This window comes from Cololabis saira, chromosome 19 (genome assembly GCF_033807715.1).
Source record: "Cololabis saira isolate AMF1-May2022 chromosome 19, fColSai1.1, whole genome shotgun sequence".
In the NCBI taxonomy this organism is placed as follows: domain Eukaryota; kingdom Metazoa; phylum Chordata; class Actinopteri; order Beloniformes; family Belonidae; genus Cololabis; species Cololabis saira.
Genome location: NC_084605.1, coordinates 38,368,295 through 38,387,687, shown reverse-complemented (window position 1 = coordinate 38,387,687; position 19,393 = coordinate 38,368,295). Strand labels below are relative to the sequence as shown.

At 42.2% G+C, this 19,393-nt stretch overlaps 1 protein-coding gene across 2 annotated transcripts in view; it reads left to right on the top strand.

The window, feature by feature from the left end:
• ttyh2 (tweety family member 2) overlaps nucleotides 1-19,393 on the top strand; it is a 136,170-nt gene that overhangs the window by 65,121 nt on the left and 51,656 nt on the right. For both annotated transcript variants that reach the window (XM_061707712.1, XM_061707711.1), the window contains exon 4: nucleotides 15,718-15,938. In XM_061707712.1, the coding sequence (XP_061563696.1) occupies nucleotides 15,718-15,938 (221 nt within the window). The remainder of the gene's footprint in view (nucleotides 1-15,717; nucleotides 15,939-19,393) is intronic.

The following is a 19,393-nucleotide window of genomic DNA, read 5'->3' as shown; positions in this document are numbered from 1 at the left end:
ATGGTCCGACAATGAAAGCCTCACTCCTCTCTGGCCCACACAAATGCCTTTTAGCCCGGCTGTAAGAGTTCCTTAGACGGGACTGAACTCTCAGCAGAGGACAGAAAAGGAAGGAAGTTGGACTCTTTGTCAGCGTTGAGACCTCGATTGGTTGCGGTCTGGGATATATGCTTATTATGTCTGGGGCACACGGAGAACATGAACGTACTGGAAGGTACATTTTGGAGCAGGGAAAGATGAATCTGGGCGCTGGATGCATTTTCTGTCCCACGATGGGACTAAGGTGACGTTTGAAGCATTCAGCCACAACATTGATGATAATAATAATAATAATAATTAAAGCTGCAAGCAGCAATGAACGGGCCCTTGTGCGTGCAATTTTTACCAATTATGGTCAAGGACTCAAAACCGAGTCCGATGACACCACCCACGACTCTGTCAAACCATTCAAAAGTTATAACAGAAAATAGGGACAACCAATCAGAAGAAGGGGCGGGGCTAACTCAGGCCAATGAAGGTCAAGGACTCAATACCGAGTCCCATGACACCACCCACAAGTCTTTATGTCAAACCATTCAAAAGTTATGGCAGAGAAAAGTATTCTAGGGGGCGCTGTTGAGCCGTTAGGCCACGCCCATTAATGCAAACCATGAAATATCAAATTTATCACCAGGCCTGGCTTGCATGCAAAATTTGGTGACTTTTGGGGAACTATCAAATATGGACCAATCAGATGAAGGGGGGGCACGCGTCTAGCGTCGCCACGGTAAAGCTTTTGAAAGAGAAAAGTAATGCGCGTAGTCGCAGGATGGAGACGCACATTTTGATGTATAACACACCTCGGTGCACGTTACGGTTCGGGCCGTATTAACTGCCGAAGGAATGGCATAAATTGCGCCAAAATTAAGCGATTAATTGAAAATGTTCAAAATGGCCAACTTCATGTTGGGTTTCGTCCATGGCGCCAAGAGACTTTTCTTTAAGTTGCGACATGATACAGGTGTGTACCGATTTTCGTGCATGTACGTCAAACCGTATTGTGGGGCTTGAGGCGCAAAGTTTTCAAGGGGGCGCTGTTGAGCCGTTAGGCCACGCCCATTTATGCAAACCATGAAATATCAAATTTTTCGCCAGCCTGGCTTGCGTGCAAAATGTGGTGACTTTTGGGGCACGTTTAGGGGGAAAAAAGCCCTCCTTTCGTCAGAAGAAAGAAAGAATAAAGAAGAAGAAAAAATTCCTACAGATACAATAGGGCCTTCGCACTGTCAGTGCTCGGGCCCTAATAATAATAATAATAATAATAATAATAATAATAATACCACCTTTGTTTTGAGGTGGGTGTTGTGAGAGCCTTTGGCTGCAAACAACCAGTCGGGGGACTGGTTTGACATCTCGGTCCGTCACTGGGCGTTTGGCCCAGTATTCAGACCTGGACTGGATGTAGCATTATGTTAATTACAACCCTGGAACATTTCACACCATTGTCATTATAGGCTTTTTGTAATTGCACAAAATAGTACGCCATTTATAATAGAAGGCGAAGACTGAAAGGCCCGGGTGAGGTTGTTCATTTGCATGTGTTTGGTGCTGGGGGAAACAGGAAAGAGGGCGTTCATCCGCCGCACATGCAGCTCTCAGGCTGAGACTGATAACTCCAGACCCCCGTGTGCAGCATGCTCGGAGTGACTCTGAACTGAAATGTTTTTTGACTCTTAAAAATAAGTTTTCTGTGTTTTGTAATGACTCTCCCAAGAAGTTCCCACACTGTTAGACATTGGTCATGGGCGGAGGTGGAGTAATGCTGCAGATCAGCTGACGGATGCGTGTGGAGGAGAGTCTGGAGTCTGGAGCTGGGTTTCCGGTCAGTCGCAGGTTAACTGTCCTGCAACAGACGGCTGAGCTGGTGATTAATGGCATCATGCGTTTCCTGTTGATGTCATCAGCAGCTGTGACTGAGACGCTTTAGTTCACGCTTGAGCCCCCGTTGGGGGGGCATTAATTTCAGAAGCCTAAGCGTATTTATTTATGTTCACTATTATATAAAACAGGAGTTTTGATGTGTTTACTGAAAAGCTGAAATAAAGTTGGTTCTCTTTATTTTAACTGTGTGTGTGTGTGTGTGTGTGTGTGTGCGTGTGCGTGTGCGCGTGTGTGTGCGTGTGCGTGTGTGTGTGTGCAAAGGCAAGTTTATTTGTATAGCACAATTCAAAAGGAGGTAATTCAAAGTGCTTAACATCAACATTAAACGCAGCAAGACACAATTAAACAGTAAATAACAAATAAAATAAAATGATAAGAAAAGAGGTAAAATAATAAAAAGCACAAGTTGTTAAAAAGTAAGGGCAGTAGAGTACAGCAGGTACATCTCATTCTTACAACGGCAAGAATTACGTTTCTATACGGTCAAAACGTACAAAGACCGGGTCAAATACAGGATTACAAAAGTAATCTGTGCCGATTTGTACAGTGAATCAAACCAAAAACATGATTTAAAAAAAACCTGTTGGAATACATAATATTATTTGACAAGCAACGGCATGTCACTTTTTCCCACTGTGCATCTATTTATTTCACAACAATGAAGCTGAAATAAATAAATCATGTGGGCATCACTAAGTACCTCCTCGCTGCTTCTACCGGCGTCAGGAGAGGAAGTTGCAGCCAGTTCCTGCTCAGCATCAGCCCACCGCCTACTGACCACCAGCAGATGTGCACACCCCTATAAAAACAGAAGTTTAGACGGGTCGCTGTTGTGGAGCGTCCAGGGATGTGTTAACACTGTGCTAAAAAGGAAAGACATAAGCCCTCAGGTGCCAGAGTGTTTCTGTGCAGGAGAGCGAACCCCACTCTAATCTGCTGCCCTGCCCCTGGGAGGAAAGAGCCGGCAGGAGTCGCTTTGCTTTTGCTTTACGTAAGAGTTTGTGCCCATAAGAGAGAAACTGAACAAAACTGTCTTGAAATGCCAGTGAGTGGCTCACAGGAGGGATTTGGTAAAAAAGGTTATAACACAAGATGGGGGCAGCTACATTAGGAGGAGATAAGCCACTGCCGGCAGACGACTCTAAATTTAACAAAGTGTGTCTTCTGGCTCAAAACAGACCTCTTCCTGTGTAGTGATAAAGACATTTCGTAGTTTTGCAAGTATTATTTGAGATAAAATCCCCAAAGCAGCTCAGAAAGCCCTTATGTGCATTGAAGTGTTTGTTTGAGAGAGAAAAGGACCTGAATGTGTTTAATACACTGCAGGAGAGGCTCTTAAGAGCTGTTTGGTTGTCAAGTGTCTGATGGAGAAAGGAGACGTATTTCAGAAGCTGAGCTTTGTCACCCACGCTAGCATGTTCCATTTCACGTTCCAGCTCCCACATTCGCTCTAAATTGAGGGAAACTGTCAAACTGGTACAATGAATATGTCTTGGGACAAATATCCAAGACATAACTTTTCCTTTTTTATTTTCCTGTTCAATGCCCTGATGTGCTTGTGCATCAGGCACCGGCGTGGATACAATGATTCCTGGCAATTTGCTTTTAACGGTAAAAATACACTCAAGCTTGGCAAGTAAAAACAAAAAAACTCTTCCTGTTAATCTGACATTAGTCTTTAGACACTGATTTTAAAAGTTGCAAAAAGAGAGAGGAATTATGCAATTGCACGTTTCAACTCGGAGGCTGAGATTCACTGGGAGGTTGGAGCTTTAAATTAAAGATGATTTTTTTTTTTCTTCTGTTTTTAGCTCCCTCGTCTCTGAAGCATCGTTTCCTCTGAGGGGGTCGGCCACCTCCAGCAGGCTCAAAGATAGACATGCATTTTTCTGGTGTAGGAAGTGGTGATTCTGCAGAATTTATGTTGGGAGATTCCAGTTTGAGCACGATTCTAGAAAAACATGTGAATCACGATTTTATTGCTTAGAATTGAGATCCTGATTCGTTTTTATTTCACAAAATGAAATGTTTATTGTAATGTCACGATACCAACCCTGATCCTTTATCCTGACTATAGCCCAGTGTAGTGCCTTTGAATAATAATAATAATGATAATAATAACAATCGCATGAATATGAATTATATATCAGTAATCTTCTGTTCTTAATGAAATTCTGCTGATGATGTCGATGTAACTTTTGATATTAAGGAACTTGATTGCATATTGGATAGGTCTTCTTTTATTGATTGTAAATATTGTATTGTGTAAAACTCTCTTGACACCCTCAAATGACATCCCGTGTGAAGGAGACTAGCTTTTTATTTAAAGCAGCACTATGTAACTTTTCCAGCTTAATCTAATATTTCATCATCATCATTGTGATGGTACATCAACTTCCAACAGGTTTAATTTCTCCTCTGTCATGGTCTGAGGGGTCTGTATCTCCTTCACTGGCACTATGTAACTTTGAGGAGCATGGTAGGAACCCTGCCACACTAAAAAACTACAGATCTTTACGGCTTTGACTGCTTTACGGCATACGTCACTTCCCCCTCCTTCCCCATTCATAGTCGATACAAAGCTGGGCGGGGCGTGGAGCGCAGAGCTCAGCAGAAGCTGGTATCATGGCTGAAGCAGCGGAAAAACCCAAGAAAATAAAAGTTTTATCGGAGGAGGAGAAAAAAGAAAGCAGGAGAGTAACAAGCTAAATGCCCGGACAAGAATAAACATTGGCCCGGCGTTCACTCGCTGGCGTGAGCTGAAAGACGAGGAGGGACGTCCGACAAGAGACTCACAATTGTTATGATACAAATGTAAATGTAGAGTTCTATGTTCAATAAGAATCTAAATTAGAATGTTTTCACTGACAGGGGATTCGTCCTGGGTTCTAGTATTTTTCCTGAGAACTGTAAAATTGTGCAGGACTGATCTGCAAAATATAAGGAATGGGCATTCACTTATTCACAGGTTATAAAGTATTTTTTTATTTTGTCAGTAAGTATGTTGGACTACTAATTTATGACCAAGTCCCTCTAAAAAACGTGATAGGAAAAAGGTGCAGTAGAACAAAACCAGAGCGTATTATCTGCTGAAACAGGACGGGGGGCGGGGGAGACTTCACTAATAAAACCAAGTTGAACTTAGTGATTTTCCACATCGTCATATTATATTGTTTAGCCAAAAATAGATCCATTACCTCTTCACTATCCATCCTGCAAACGACCGCTGAAAACAGAAAAGTAGTTTTGAACCAAAACAAATTCACGCAACAGGGACAGGAGTTTTCCGGCAGTACGAGCTGGTGCTCATGGGAAATGTAGTTCTTTCTGGTAAAGCACTACCGCTTTTGTCCAAAGGAGCCGCCAAACTCAACAAAAGATGAAAGTTACATTGTGCTGCTTTAACATGAATCTATTGCTATCCAGTAGTGCTGGACCGGTACCATAGACTGAAAACAAGTCCGGTACAGAATGAGCCGCCGTGGCTCTGCGCATGTACGGTGGAGGAAAATAAACTTAAAACTTAAACTTTATTTATTTATATAAAAACGCAGAAGATTGAATCTAGATAGCATTTTTTTTATGATTTATTGTACATCCTTAATTATAAAAAGGAGGTCTAATGTGATTTATCTGAAGTAAATCTCATGGGGAGCATGGCTGTTTTTGGGCTGGCCGTGTCTCCAGTGAACTCTGGCCCACCGCCGTGACAGCAGAGATAAAGTCCAGCTGTCTTTCCCAGGAACATCCGTTTCTCCTATCATTTCATATCCGTGTGCTGGAGTTTATAAATATCAGGGTTTCTGCGAAGAGTCCATGAGGCGACGTGCACGTATCGTGTGTAGGAGAACAGATACACACTTCAGCCTTTTTGCATAAAACCCTCCAATCTCCATTTCCATTTCTTGCCGGAAGCCAAACTCTCATTAAAAAATGTTACAGTGCATAGTCTTTTTCTTTTTTTTTCATCCCAAGCTTTTTGTTTTGGTGTCTTAATTGATTTGGTTATCTATCGTGGTTGACTTTTCCTCCCCTGGACATCCCACAGTAAAACGGCTTAGTGCCAAGGTTACGCCTCTGTATAAAATATCTGTTTAGAAAACATGTCGAGGCAGAACAGGCTTCCCTTTCCTCTCCAAAACATCTGAGCGAGATAAGGACTGAGAGGCGAGGACGGGGGAATCATATCTCCTTGATCGGCGTGGGATATTTACACCGCGGTGATGAGGCAGAGTGGAGCAGAGATGAGCTTCATTAGCCGTTTCCCAGAGCGTCTTAGATCAGATCAAACCCTTTTATTTCTGCGTCTTTACTTTGATCTGCTCACTTAGGAGGGGCGGGATCCGTCAGTGATCAGATAAGGAATTATAGAGCGCAACAAGCCTGAGTGTAAGTGAACAGTTGTGCTGCTGTGGTTAATTCTGCTATTTGTTTCCAGGCTGATTGGTGGTTGCAACACAAATCTAAGACCGACCCCAAAGTTTAGATATCTTGCAAGCAAATAGTTTAATTTGTAGTTCAGGCTTTTCTGCACCTTCTATTTGCCTTGAAACCAGAGCACAACCTTTTCATATCATCCCTCTTTTTTAGGGGTGCTGCTTTATAGTACCCACTTGTGAGGTAAAGGAGATGCAGAATGGAGTGACGTTGGAAATAAAGATTGGGAAGCTGGATCATTTCTAATTTGGATAATCTTTTGGGACTGGCAGCCAAAAGCAAAGTGACAACGTCGTGTTTTGCTGATTGCTAGTCACTTTAGATACTTCAATACATGCTCTCAAACAAAAACATGTTTTCTTTTCATAACATGAACCTTAATAAAGTCTCTTAAAACGGAATATTTCAAACAAATGGCAACAAAATGTTAAAACAACGTAAAGTACTCTGAGGAAAACATTAAGAAATGTATAAATCTATGCTTTTCTTCAGGTTTTGTTGTTGTTCTGATGCTTCAGGCAGATATGTAAATGCTCCTCCACCAAAGAGGATTTACATATGAAATACGTTGATATATCTTGTTGTTATTTTCCAATTAACTTGTTTTTTTTTCGTTAAATTTTTTCTTTTTTTCTTTAATGAACGACTGTATTTGATTAGAGATGGACTGGTGTCCAGGGTGAACCTCCCTCTCGCCTGTAATGAGCTGGAACAGCAGACCCCCCTCACCGTGCTGAGGATAAAGCGGGTTTAGAAAATGGATGGATGTATTTGATTACTTTTGTGCTGTTATCTCATATTTTACAATCTTGGATCTCTGCAAACAAAATCTCTTCAGTTAGAAAATAAATCAAAAGCTAAAAAATATTAAAATAAACTTGTTTATCAGTTGATTATATTTTTATATCAACCAAAGTTTGAACCACACTAAACTCAGAAATGTGTTTTGAGATATTTATTTTTTATTTTATGTAAAATTACAGTTTGAATTGTTCTTTGTTAAGAACATCCCGGATGAAAGCACAGTTTTTCTCAGGATGTTTTAACACAGGTTATTTTAGTAGCCCGTGGCTACTAGAGTTGGACTTTAATCAAGGGGCAACATGCAGTTTTTGGAGCTGAAGCCGGTGCAGATGAAGGAAACTGCAGTTCATCCACTGACCACTGGGGGTGGTTGGTTGTTAAAATGTCCAACTTCGTATTAGAAATAAACATACTTAGAGCTTCTTTCTAAAAACGGTTTTGGGCTCCAAAGTTAGATTTCGCACCCATGACATCTTTATGGGGGTGAATTTTTATGCACCTCATGTGGTCAAATGATTAAAAAAAAAAAACACAAATGTATGCATATTTTGGTCTTTTAAGTGACATTTTGCGAAGGTTAACGGCTAGCTGTCATCACTTCAGCTACTTGGCCCTTACCACTGTGTAGAAATGACTTGTAATGTGTGAATACAAATAAAACAGCATTCAATGCTCAACGGCAGGCATGAACATCACCCAAATTACAATAATGCTTCAATTCCCTTTAGTTGTGCAAGCCCAGCTGTTAAAGCGGGAAAGCATCAGCCGAAGAGTCCGCTGTGGAAACACTTAAACTGAGCCGTGACCAGACGGAGAACCGGCCAGATATGCAGTTGCAGTCCGGCCTCCGCAGAGACTCAACAGCCATTAAAAGATATCACCTGGATAGGTGCAGTAAAATGAACTACTTACTGATGGTATTGAACTTTAACAGTGTAAACTAGCTGAAGCTAGCACACTTGGGTAATCCGCTGCAATTGGTATAATAAAACTGTTGTTCAAACTGAAGCATCTATACCGTTACACAGGAGGTAAACTTGGTGATGTGTAGGGTAATAGCTAATGCTCGCAGGCTTTTGCAGTAATATGAAGTCCAGCAGGAGCAGTGGGGTTTATTTAGTTTTATTTGGTGTAAATGCACCTCTTTTTTTATTTTTTATTGAAAAAGCTGGGTAACTGCTGTCATTATTTAACAACAGTGATGGGTTCAGGCTACAACTACAATTAAAGACGTGTAAACACATATTTTCGGAAGCCTAGGAGATGATACTGAAGCAGTTGTAAAGGATTTTCTCTCTTTTTACTTCTAGCTCGACGCTTCTCCCTCAGTATGAGTAATGCAGCCTGCACTAATAACTTCCACCCAACCTCTCCTCATCTCACTTTCAGCAAATCCCGTCTCTGACGAGCACGGAGACAAAATGAGCCGCCTCTGTGGTGAATGCCAAGCACCCAGAGCTAAGTGGAAGCATTTATTGCCCTTTTAATTATCAAATAGTAGGAGGAGGATGCCTTTTCCTGTAAACAACTTATTTCTGCGAGCAAAGCACATGGTAATTAAACTGAGGAAGATGGCCGTGTCTGTGCAGATACTTACATAACGTATATGCAGCCCTGGCTAACAACGTTAAACATGTTGTACATCATTTTAAATTGTTAAGTTCTGTTTGTTTTGTCTCAGAGAGTGCAAGGAGGAATAAATGAGTTGCTTCATGATTATAGTTCTTATAAACAAAGTGCCTGATGCAGCAGAACTGTGTTTGCTTGGGTGTTCAGTCATCCAGGTCTTGTTTATCTAAAAGGAGAAAAAAACCATCATTAGAGGCAACTGCACTTCTTTTCTTGATTGTTGAAGATGTTTCACCTCATCTGAGAGGCTTATTGAGTTCACACTGACGGCTGGTGAGTTTCAGGTTTCTAAGCTGCTGGCGTACTCGTTTAACCTCTGAACTCTTTATTATCGCCTGTTTTCTGGGCCAGACTGATCCTCACAAATAAAAGCCACACTCAGGCCCCGGCGCTCCCTCACCAGCCCTTCTCTTCTCTCTCCTCCTGACCAAGCAACCTCGTATTTAACCTGGCATCACCTTTTGGACAGTTTTGTTGTGAACCTGGAAGAGCAAAAGCAGTGAAGAAAGGAGTTTAATGCTAGCCAACAATTCCAAACAAATAATTTTTTCTGTTATCAGATATTCACTCTTATTCAGTTAGAGGTGGAAGAACTTTCATTTACCTCTTTGTCTTTTACCTCCAGTCACAAATCCTTTATCAAACTTCATGGCCCTCAACTCTGGAACTCTTTAGATCGGTCTCTTAAGTTTCATCATCCTTAAAAATGTTTAGGACCAGCTTGGTGGGGAATCTCTTATCCAGGCTAAATTAATAGGCTATTCTAATTGAAATGAAATTGCCATTTTATGGATATTGTTTGTTTGTGTGTGTGTTGTGTTTTTCTTTGTTTCTTTTACCTTTTCTTTTTTCCTTTCTTTTCTTTTTCTATTGATTGATTTGTTTTTGTGATTTTGTATTGAGGGGGAGTATTTTTTATAAGCCCTTCGGGCTTCTTTTCCTCTCCTGCACAATTATCCGTCCTTGTATTATTAATATAATTAGTTTTATCATTGTGCATATGAATAATAAAAAAAAAAAAAAACTAAGAAACTAGAAAGGTGGAGATTACATTTCTGAAATGGATTATGGATAAGTACTGATGTCTTCAAAATGTACAAAACATTATGCAGCAGAAACAATATTCAGCATGCAAGTGGCCATTGTTCTTTGCATCTTGTGTAGAACAGATTATAAAAATGAATGAGTTTCCCCTGAATACTGAGTCTGCGTCGGCCTCACAGGACAACAGGACATACAGGGATGTTTGTTTTTCATTCCTATTTAATTTGAGAGGTTTCACAAACAGTAAGTTTTGTCTTTGGTGACTGAAACATCCGGCTCTATTGGGTTGAGATCAGTCAAAGGTCCTGAGCTGCGTATGCAGCATGTTTAGGGTTGTTATCCATGTACGGTGTGAGCTGCGTATGCAGCATGTTTAGGGTTGTTATCCATGTACGGTGTGAGCTGCGTTTGCAGCATGTTTAGGGTTGTTATCCATGTACAGTGTGAGCTGCGTATGCAGCATGTTTAGGTTGTTATCCATGTACGGCGTGAGCTGCGTATGCAGCATGTTTAGGGTTGTTATCCATGTACAGTGTGAGCTGCGTATGCAGCATGTTTAGGTTGTTATCCATGTACGGCGTGAGCTGCGTATGCAGCATGTTTAGGTTGTTATCCATGTACGGCCTGAGCTGCGTATGCAGCATGTTTAGGGTTGTTATCCATGTACGGTGTGAGCTGCGTATGCAGCATGTTTAGGGTTGTTATCCATGTACGGTGTGAGCTGCGTTTGCAGCATGTTTAGGGTTGTTATCCATGTACGGTGTGAGCTGCGTATGCAGCATGTTTAGGGTTGTTATCCATGTACGGTGTGAGCTGCGTATGCAGCATGTTTAGGGTTGTTATCCATGTACGGTGTGAGCTGCGTATGCAGCATGTTTAGGTTGTTATCCATGTACGGTGTGAGCTGCGTTTGCAGCATGTTTAGGTTGTTATCCATGTACGCCGTGAGCTGCGTATGCAGCATGTTTAGGTTGTTATCCATGTACGGTGTGAGCTGCGTATGCAGCATGTTTAGGTTGTTATCCATGTACGGTGTGAGCTGCGTATGCAGCATGTTTAGGGTTGTTATCCATGTACGGCGTGAGCTGCGTATGCAGCATGTTTAGGGTTGTTATCCATGTACGGTGTGAAGCTCCATCCCATCGGTTATGTGGCGTTGGGCTGAACGTGAGCAGGATTCATCTCGCCGTGTTGAGGCCAAAATGAATCTTGGTAAGTTTAAAAATACTTTATTTACTTAATCCTTTATTTGAAAGAAGGTGTATGAATGGATTTGTGGGGCATGGTGTTGTTTGTGTTGTATATGGACAGATAAGTTCAGAAGGAATAATTTTTTGTTGGTTTGTTGCCTCGTCTTCGCCTCCTTTCTTGTGTCAGAGCGTCTGCAGTGATTTAATGAGTGATTAATGATTTAATGAGTGATTATTGATTTAATGAGTGATTATTGATTTAATGAGTGATTAATGATTTAATGAGTGATTATTGACACATGCAGATGAAGAGAAGAGTGTGAGAGTGGGAAGCGGGACAGTTTTTTGACCGCAAAGGGCAGATCGCAGAAATTAAATTAAGATGCTTTTTTTGTCTTTGGATGGATACTTCTGCAACAGTATAATCTGCTGAATTATTATTAAATTGCATCAGCTTGGGAGTGACGCTGGATCCGCGTCTGTCTTTTGTTTTTGACTGTGTTGACCCGCTCAGTAGCAGCTCACAATAGTTTGGATAGAGAAGCCGCAACACGCCGCTTCTGTCCACAATCATCATCAATAAACCCCAGCGAGCTTGCAGCCGCGGGCCCAGATCATCACACCGTCTCCACCGTGTGTGGGCCCAGATCATCACACCGTCTCCTCCATGTGTGGGCCCAGATCATCACACCGTCTCCTCCGTGTGTGGGCCCAGATCATCACACCGTCTCCTCCGTGTGTGGGCCCAGATCATCACACTGTCTCCACCGTGTGTGGGCCCAGATCATCACACCGTCTCCTCCGTGTGTCACATGACGGGGTTTGATTCCAATCATGAGCCGTTCCTGTCTCTTCATACTTGTCTCTTCCCATCAATATATCTTGATTTCTTACTGTATGTCCAAAGAAGCTGATTCCAATGAGTGGAGGCTTTTTATTTATTTCTTTTACTTTTTATTTAAACATTTTAAACATTTTACAGAACATATCCTGACATATGACTTCACATCAAACAGAGTAAATGACTACAGAGCAGACCAGAAATGAATCTGCCAAAAGCAAGGTAAATTAAAGATCCATATAATTGTAATATTAAAAATAATAACGGTAACAACGACAGGTAGAAGAACAAATATCTATGGATAGTGGCTGAGCAGGATCTTATAAAGAGGAACTCCCAAAAGTCCTCCCTCACATCATCCCATCCATTAAACCCCCAGGTATCTTGAAATGCAAGTCCATCTCTGCAGGAGAGTGTCCATTGTGAGCTGTAGACTAGCTGTCATTCGCTCCATCATGTTCACATCTTTCAGTCTCTTGTACATTGACCTATAGTTGGTGGTTTTACTTCTCTCCAGTTCACTGTAATCATTTTCTTTGCCACCAATAAAAGAATCCTCAATATATATTGTTTGTCTACATTATACATGTCTTTGGGTATGACTCCCAACAAGAACATCATTGGTTCTAGTGTAGCATCTATCTCCAGAATAGTGTTGATTTCCTTTTTAATATTATCCCAGAATCCTTGTAATACTGTCGTCGTCCTCGGTAGCCACTCGTATTCCGAGTTTGGCAGCGTGTCAGCTCTTCCTCTGTGATTCTATTTCTGTTCCTACAGTTGTTGCTGTTGACGGCGTTGATGCGCCTTCATGTGGCTTAGTAGGCCCAGCCTGTGCTGAAAAAGTCTTGGGCAATGCTCACACTGTAGAGTTGCAGGTGTAGGGTTGTGAGCTTGTCTCCGTTTACGGTCTTGGCGCTTTGGTTCAAGATGTAGCCGCCTGTCATTTTCGAAAGCTTCTACTCCTTTGAAGACTCTAAGACGCCAGGAGTCTCGTTCCTGAGCTATGGTTTCCCAGTTGTCCTGGGGGATGTCAGCCTGGGCCAGCGACCGCTGCAGCTGGTCTTTGAATCGACGCTTTGGTGCGCCTCGGGGACGCTTGCCCTCCGATAGTTCTCCATACAGGATCATCTTAGTGAGGCGCGGTGGTGGCATTCGAGCAATGTGGCCGACCCAACGTAGGCGATGATGCAGTATTGTGTCTTCAATGCTTGGAAGTGAGGCCCTTCTGAGAATCTCCATGTTAGAGATTTTCTCTTCCCAGCGAACATGGAATATCTGGCGAAGCTTAAGTTGTTGAAACCTTTCTAGCTGTTTTAGGTCACGTGCGTAGAGCGTCCATGTCTCACAGGCGTACAGCAAGGTGGATAGGACGACTGCCCGAAATACCATCACCTTTGTTCGAGAGTTGAGCCTGTGGTTTTCAAAGACACGTTCTGCTAGCCGGCCGTAAGCAGCATGTGCTGCCTTTATACGGTTCTGCATAAAGGCAAACTCGTAGTCCAAATGCTTCTGGACTTAACCGTAAAACAAAGCATGTCCTTGCAGACATGCAACGTAGATTTGTCCTGTTGTTCAACATTTGAATTGTCTGTAGAGAAAACTATTCTGTTGCAGTTTTTGATGACAAAAATAATATGAGACAACCAATAATCTGGTGATTCTGGTCTGAAAATCCACAGACGGAGTTTAAAAGCTATTTTTAAGAATAGGTGGGCGGATGGCTAGTTGTCTTTTACAAGCTCTTGAATCACAGAATCTGTACAGTATTACCAGATGAACACTCTTTGGTTACATTTATTTTTCCTTATGGCTCTTTATGCATCAACAGTCATAACTGAATATTGAACCAGCAGACATTTTTATATACAAGACTAACGGCGGCACCAAAATCAGTGGGATTCATCTTCTAAGGACATTAAAACTTCAAAAACATTTAGTGTTTTGTGTATTTGTCACATCATTTCTCTCCTTGATTGAATGTTGATTCAGATGTTGTAAAGCTCACACGAGGAAAAGCTCTTACTCTCTACAATTTTTAAATTTGCCTTGATTGTTAATTTCATGTGTGGTTGCTTGAGCGCAGTGTAGCTCAACATTAACGTCCTGGAGAAGAGCTGAGGAAACAGGCGTCAGCAGCTACTGAACGAGCCGCAGGAGCAGCTCTCCGTCGGCTGGCTGAACGCATCGCTCCAGCTACAAAGTGTCTATATTTAGGGATGCGTCCTATCTGCAAGGAAATGTTCTGCAGCTGTTTATTTAAACCAGTAAACAAGAATATAAAGATTAAAGTATACAGTCAGTGAAAAACTGACTGACCAGAAACAAAGATGGCAGGAGCATAAATCTAACCTGTGCTGTGCGTAGGGGCCTCATCTTCCAACGGGGGCCACGTTTTTCGCGAGGGGACACATTTGCTCAGCAACGCATAAACGTAATGGATGCGTATACGCGCTACTACGGAAGAGTATGAGGGCCATGCAGGAGAAAAAATATTTGAGAGGGGAAGATTTTTTTTTATTGTGCACTTTGAGAAAAAAGTCGAAATGTCGAGAAAAAAGTCAAAATGTCCAGATTAATGTTAAAATACAGTTTCGAGAAAAAAGTCGAAATGTCAAGAATAATGTTGAAATACAATTTCGAAAAAAGGCGAAATGTCGAGAAAAAAGTCGAAATGTCGCGATTAATGTTGAAATACAGTTTTGAGAAAAAAGTCGAAATTTCGCCTCGCCTCGACATTTCAACTTTTTTCTCGAAATTGTAGTTCAACATTAATCTCGACATTTCGACTTTTTTCTCGACAAGTGCATAATGAAAAAAAAACTTCCTCCTCTCCAATATTATTTTTATTTTTCTCCTGCCTGGCCCTAATACTCTTCCGTACGCTACAGTGAGGAGGAGGGGAGAAAAGAGATATGACACGTAATCTGGCCGTGCATTGATTGGCAGCCACCAAAATCTGACCAATCAGAAGAGAGCATGTGCAGGCTCTTGCAGAGATTTCAACTTTTCATCCAAAAAAACATCACCAATCAGGAGCGAGCAAGAGAGGAAAAAAGGCAAAACAGGAAACTCGTGCTTCACTTGAAGGTGGTACAGTGTATGTTGTTGAAATAAAACGTTGTAGCACAAACACCTGAGCTGCCACTCAGACAGGAATCTCTGTCTAAACTGGAGATGTGGGTTTTTCCAGCGGCCCTGATGAACATTTATTAAACGCCTTGTTAATAAAAGAGTGGTCACATGACCAGTTAGTGGTCGTATATAAGCTACAAACCTTAGCCAATATATAATAAATTGGCTATAGTTTTACATCATTTTGAATTGTTCAGAAGTTTGACTATTTTAATGAGATAAATGTGCATCTGTTAAAGGCAAACGTGTGTTTAGCTCTGATTTCTGACCTGCTAGACCTGCTTTCAGTTTTTTGTGGGAGATTGAGGTGGTGGAGGAGCTTTCTTCTGATGAGTAATTGATCGCTATTTGTGACTTGTTTATTTCAGTTTTAAGTTTTTTATTTAATATTTATTAATTTCAGGTTGATTTTTTTTTTTTTATTTATTTATTTATTTCATTTGACTCATACAGTCAAACTACTTTATCTATAAATACCTACATTTGTTATTATTGACGGTTGTCAAGTTAAATGGCATGTTGTGATACAGTCATTTTGTAGCAATGATACATTAGGGATGGGAGTGGCGGGGGGGCTGGGGGGGGACGGGGGGGGCTGGGGGGGGCCTCCGAATAACATTTAGCTTAGGGCCCCAGTTCGCTCAGGGACGGCCCTGAATATAACTGCTAGTGATGCTGCATTTCCTCCATGGCTTCATTTCTCCTGTCCCCCTGCAGGTGACCGGGACCATGAGCAACATGAGGGCCGGGCTGCACCAGCACCTGGCCAGGCTGGACGAGATCTTCGCCACGCGAGGAGACTACGTGCAGACCCTGCAGTTCATGCAGCAGATGGCTGACAACGTGATCAAGCAGCTGCTGGGCCTGCCGGACTGGGAGAACGCTCAGGTGGACCTGGCCATCATCGCCGACCAGACGGCCAGGGTGGAGTATTACAGGTGAGCAAACGGGAGTGCGTGTTCTGCTCGTACGTGCAGGAGAGTCAGGAGCAGACCAAGGGCCCTAAGCTGTTTTCTTTTATCATAAATGTTGCATTAAGTTTTTTTTTTTTTAGGGGGGGGGGGGTCTCATTCTACGGAAGAGTATTAGGGCCAGGCAGGTGAATAAATATTTGAGAGGGGAAGATTTTTTTTTATTGTGCACTTCGAGAAAAAAGTTGAAATATCGAGATTAATGTTGAAATACAATTTCAGGAATAAAGTCGAAATTTCGCCTTTTTTCTCAACATTTCGACTTTTTTCTCAACATTTCGACTTTTTTCTTAAAGTGCATAATGAAAAAAAAAAAATCTTCCTCTTCTAAAATATTATATTTATTTTTCTCCTGCCTGGCCCTGATACTCTTCCGTACCATTCTGTGTACAAGTTGCACATGAATTTCTAAAATGCAACCCACTAAAGAAGTTAAGATGATAGCTGATCAAATTAGCACATATAGCTGCATCTGCATAACTTGCAGCAGGTTTGCAGGCAGACATTTATGAGATGGCACCAGTGAGCAATTTGAACACCATCATATAGTTAATTTATGTGTAGAGAGTTAATATCTGCAGGTTGTGACCTGATATCATGATATCATGATATCAGGCAGTCGGGATGAAATGATGTGTTTGGATGTTGAAATGTATGTGTTACTCACATAAGTGAAGGAGAACTCCTGTACCGACGATGTGGCATGTTTGAAAAACGGGGGATTTAGTTCAAATATTGGTCATCATTTGGACATCTTGTGTACTGTAGCAAAGGAAATGCAGAACTTGATGTCAGGAACTATTATCCTACATGTTATATAACACATGTTCATGTAAAGCCTTGCTCACAACATGCATTCAACCACAAGTGGACTGCTCTATGTGCAGTCATTCATCACAGTTACTGTTCGCCACTGGATCTCATTCCTCACGCTATAAACAAATAAACATATAGGACTTATCTTTCTAACACACTCAGGCAGATGTGATTAGTGGTGCTGGACGGCAGTTAGGTGAGTCAAGTTAAGAGAAGGCACAGCACTTGAAAAGCAGCTCACGCTAAAATGAACAGCAACATTTAGCTTCATATAATGTTTCAAAACTGTATGAATCTTAGAAAGTCACTTTTTAGCACATGTGGGGACAATAGTTGTTTACTGAGAAATATAATAAATTGTAAAATCTAAACTAAATGTTAAATCTAAACTTTTTGGGTAAAACTAAATATTTCATTAAGTGCATATTAACCTGACGTACCAAAATAAGAGCTTTAGGAGTTCAGACTGTGTTTATAGAATCATAAAATGAAGTGAAGCCAATTTACAAGGAGAAATTAACACAGGCACATACATAATCGTGACGATAACTGCCCCCAGAACAGAAATGTGTTTGGAGAAAGTTTATTTGACACAGTCTGACCTCCTCAAGCTTTTATTTTGGTACTTTCACTCACCTACAGTAAGAATTTCCATATCAGTTAAATATTAAGTTTCAAGGAAGGAAGGAAGGAAGGAAGGAAGGAAGGAAGGAAGGAAGGAAGGAAGGAAGGAAGGAAGGAAGGAAGGAAGGAAGGAAGGAAGGAAGGAAGGAAGGAAGGAAGGAAGGAAGGAAGGAAGGAAGGAAGGAAGGAAGGAAGGAAGGAAGGAAGGAAGGAAGGAAGGAAGGAAGGAAGGAAGGAAGGAAGGAAGGAAGGAAGGAAGGAAGGAAGGAAGGAAGGAAGGAAGGAAGGAAGGAAGGAAGGAAGGAAGGAAGGAAGGAAGGAAGGAAGGAAGGAAGGAAGGAAGGAAGGAAGGAAGGAAGGAAGGAAGGAAGGAAGGAAGGAAGGAAGGAAGGAAGGAAGGAAGGAAGGAAGGAAGGAAGGAAGGAAGGAAGGAAGGAAGGAAGGAAGGAAGGAAGGAAGGAAGGAAGGAAGGAAGGAAGGAAGGAAGGAAGGAAGGAAGGAAGGAAGGAAGGAAGGAAGGAAGGAAGGAAGGAAGGAAGGAAGGAAGGAAGGAAGGAAGGAAGGAAGGAAGGAAGGAAGGAAGGAAGGAAGGAAGGAAGGAAGGAAGGAAGGAAGGAAGGAAGGAAGGAAGGAAGGAAGGAAGGAAGGAAGGAAGGAAGGAAGGAAGGAAGGAAGGAAGGAAGGAAGGAAGGAAGGAAGGAAGGAAGGAAGGAAGGAAGGAAGGAAGGAAGGAAGGAAGGAAGGAAGGAAGGAAGGAAGGAAGGAAGGAAGGAAGGAAGGAAGGAAGGAAGGAAGGAAGGAAGGAAGGAAGGAAGGAAGGAAGGAAGGAAGGAAGGAAGGAAGGAAGGAAGGAAGGAAGGAAGGAAGGAAGGAAGGAAGGAAGGAAGGAAGGAAGGAAGGAAGGAAGGAAGGAAGGAAGGAAGGAAGGAAGGAAGGAAGGAAGGAACGAACGAACAAGGGTTAACTTCTACAGTAAATGATTTCCAGATACTGTAGGGGAACAGAGACCAGCAGGTGGTCCTTCTGTGTGGCCTCGGTTCTGCTGCTGGAATCTGCAACCAGATCTCCCTGTGAGTGATGGGCTCTCACATCTTGGATGTCCTCTAGGGATGACTTTACCCCAGACACGTGTGGATGTCGGTGTGACGGCAGGTTTTAACCAGATCTATGAAACATGTCCTGGATCTCTGTCCTTATCTGGAGTCTCCAGTACCAGACAGGTTGGTGTGTTTGTATTGATCAGCAGCTCCTCTGCTCCGTCGATACCTCCCTACCCCGTACAGCTCCGCCCCCATAGGTTAAGCAGTGAAAACGTCCACACATGGGAAGTTGCTAATGGACTCATTATCATTGCTTAAGCCAACCCTCCCCCAAAAACAATTATCTGCGGCTGGATGCGTGCACATGCATGTGTTTTTAATTAGACTAAAGGCGTCGGTGGGGGCCCTCACTGTTGCTGACAGGACAGAGTTCATGCTGCTTTACTGCTTCACAACCACAATGCACCAGTATTTCCAGAAACGCTGTCTCCTTCCATACGGAGCAGTTCAGATGAAGAATATTTCCTGTCATCATTGTCATTCTTCCTCGCCGAGACCTTCATGTTTGAATCTGCTTTCAAATAGATTCCTGAAATGATTAGGTTTTGGAGGCTCTCCACTCCTTTGTGCACGTGTACTTTACTCAGTTAGACTCTAATTGGATTAGGGCAACAAAGAGGAGCACGGAGCCTCAGAGGGCCAATCCCAATCCCCCCCCTACTTTCTACCACTAGCCCTCCCTCACTACCACTAGCCCTAAAAAAGAAGCCACAGATTTTAGGGCCCTTGTAATCTTTCCAGGGCCCTGTCCCAATACTCCCACTACCCCTACTTTTCAGCACTACCCCTAATTTTTGCTTGCTACACTGTGTGGTTTACGTTCGGGTACGTAAGCGACTGTGTAGTTACGTTTGCACATACGTCACACCATATCAGGAAGCT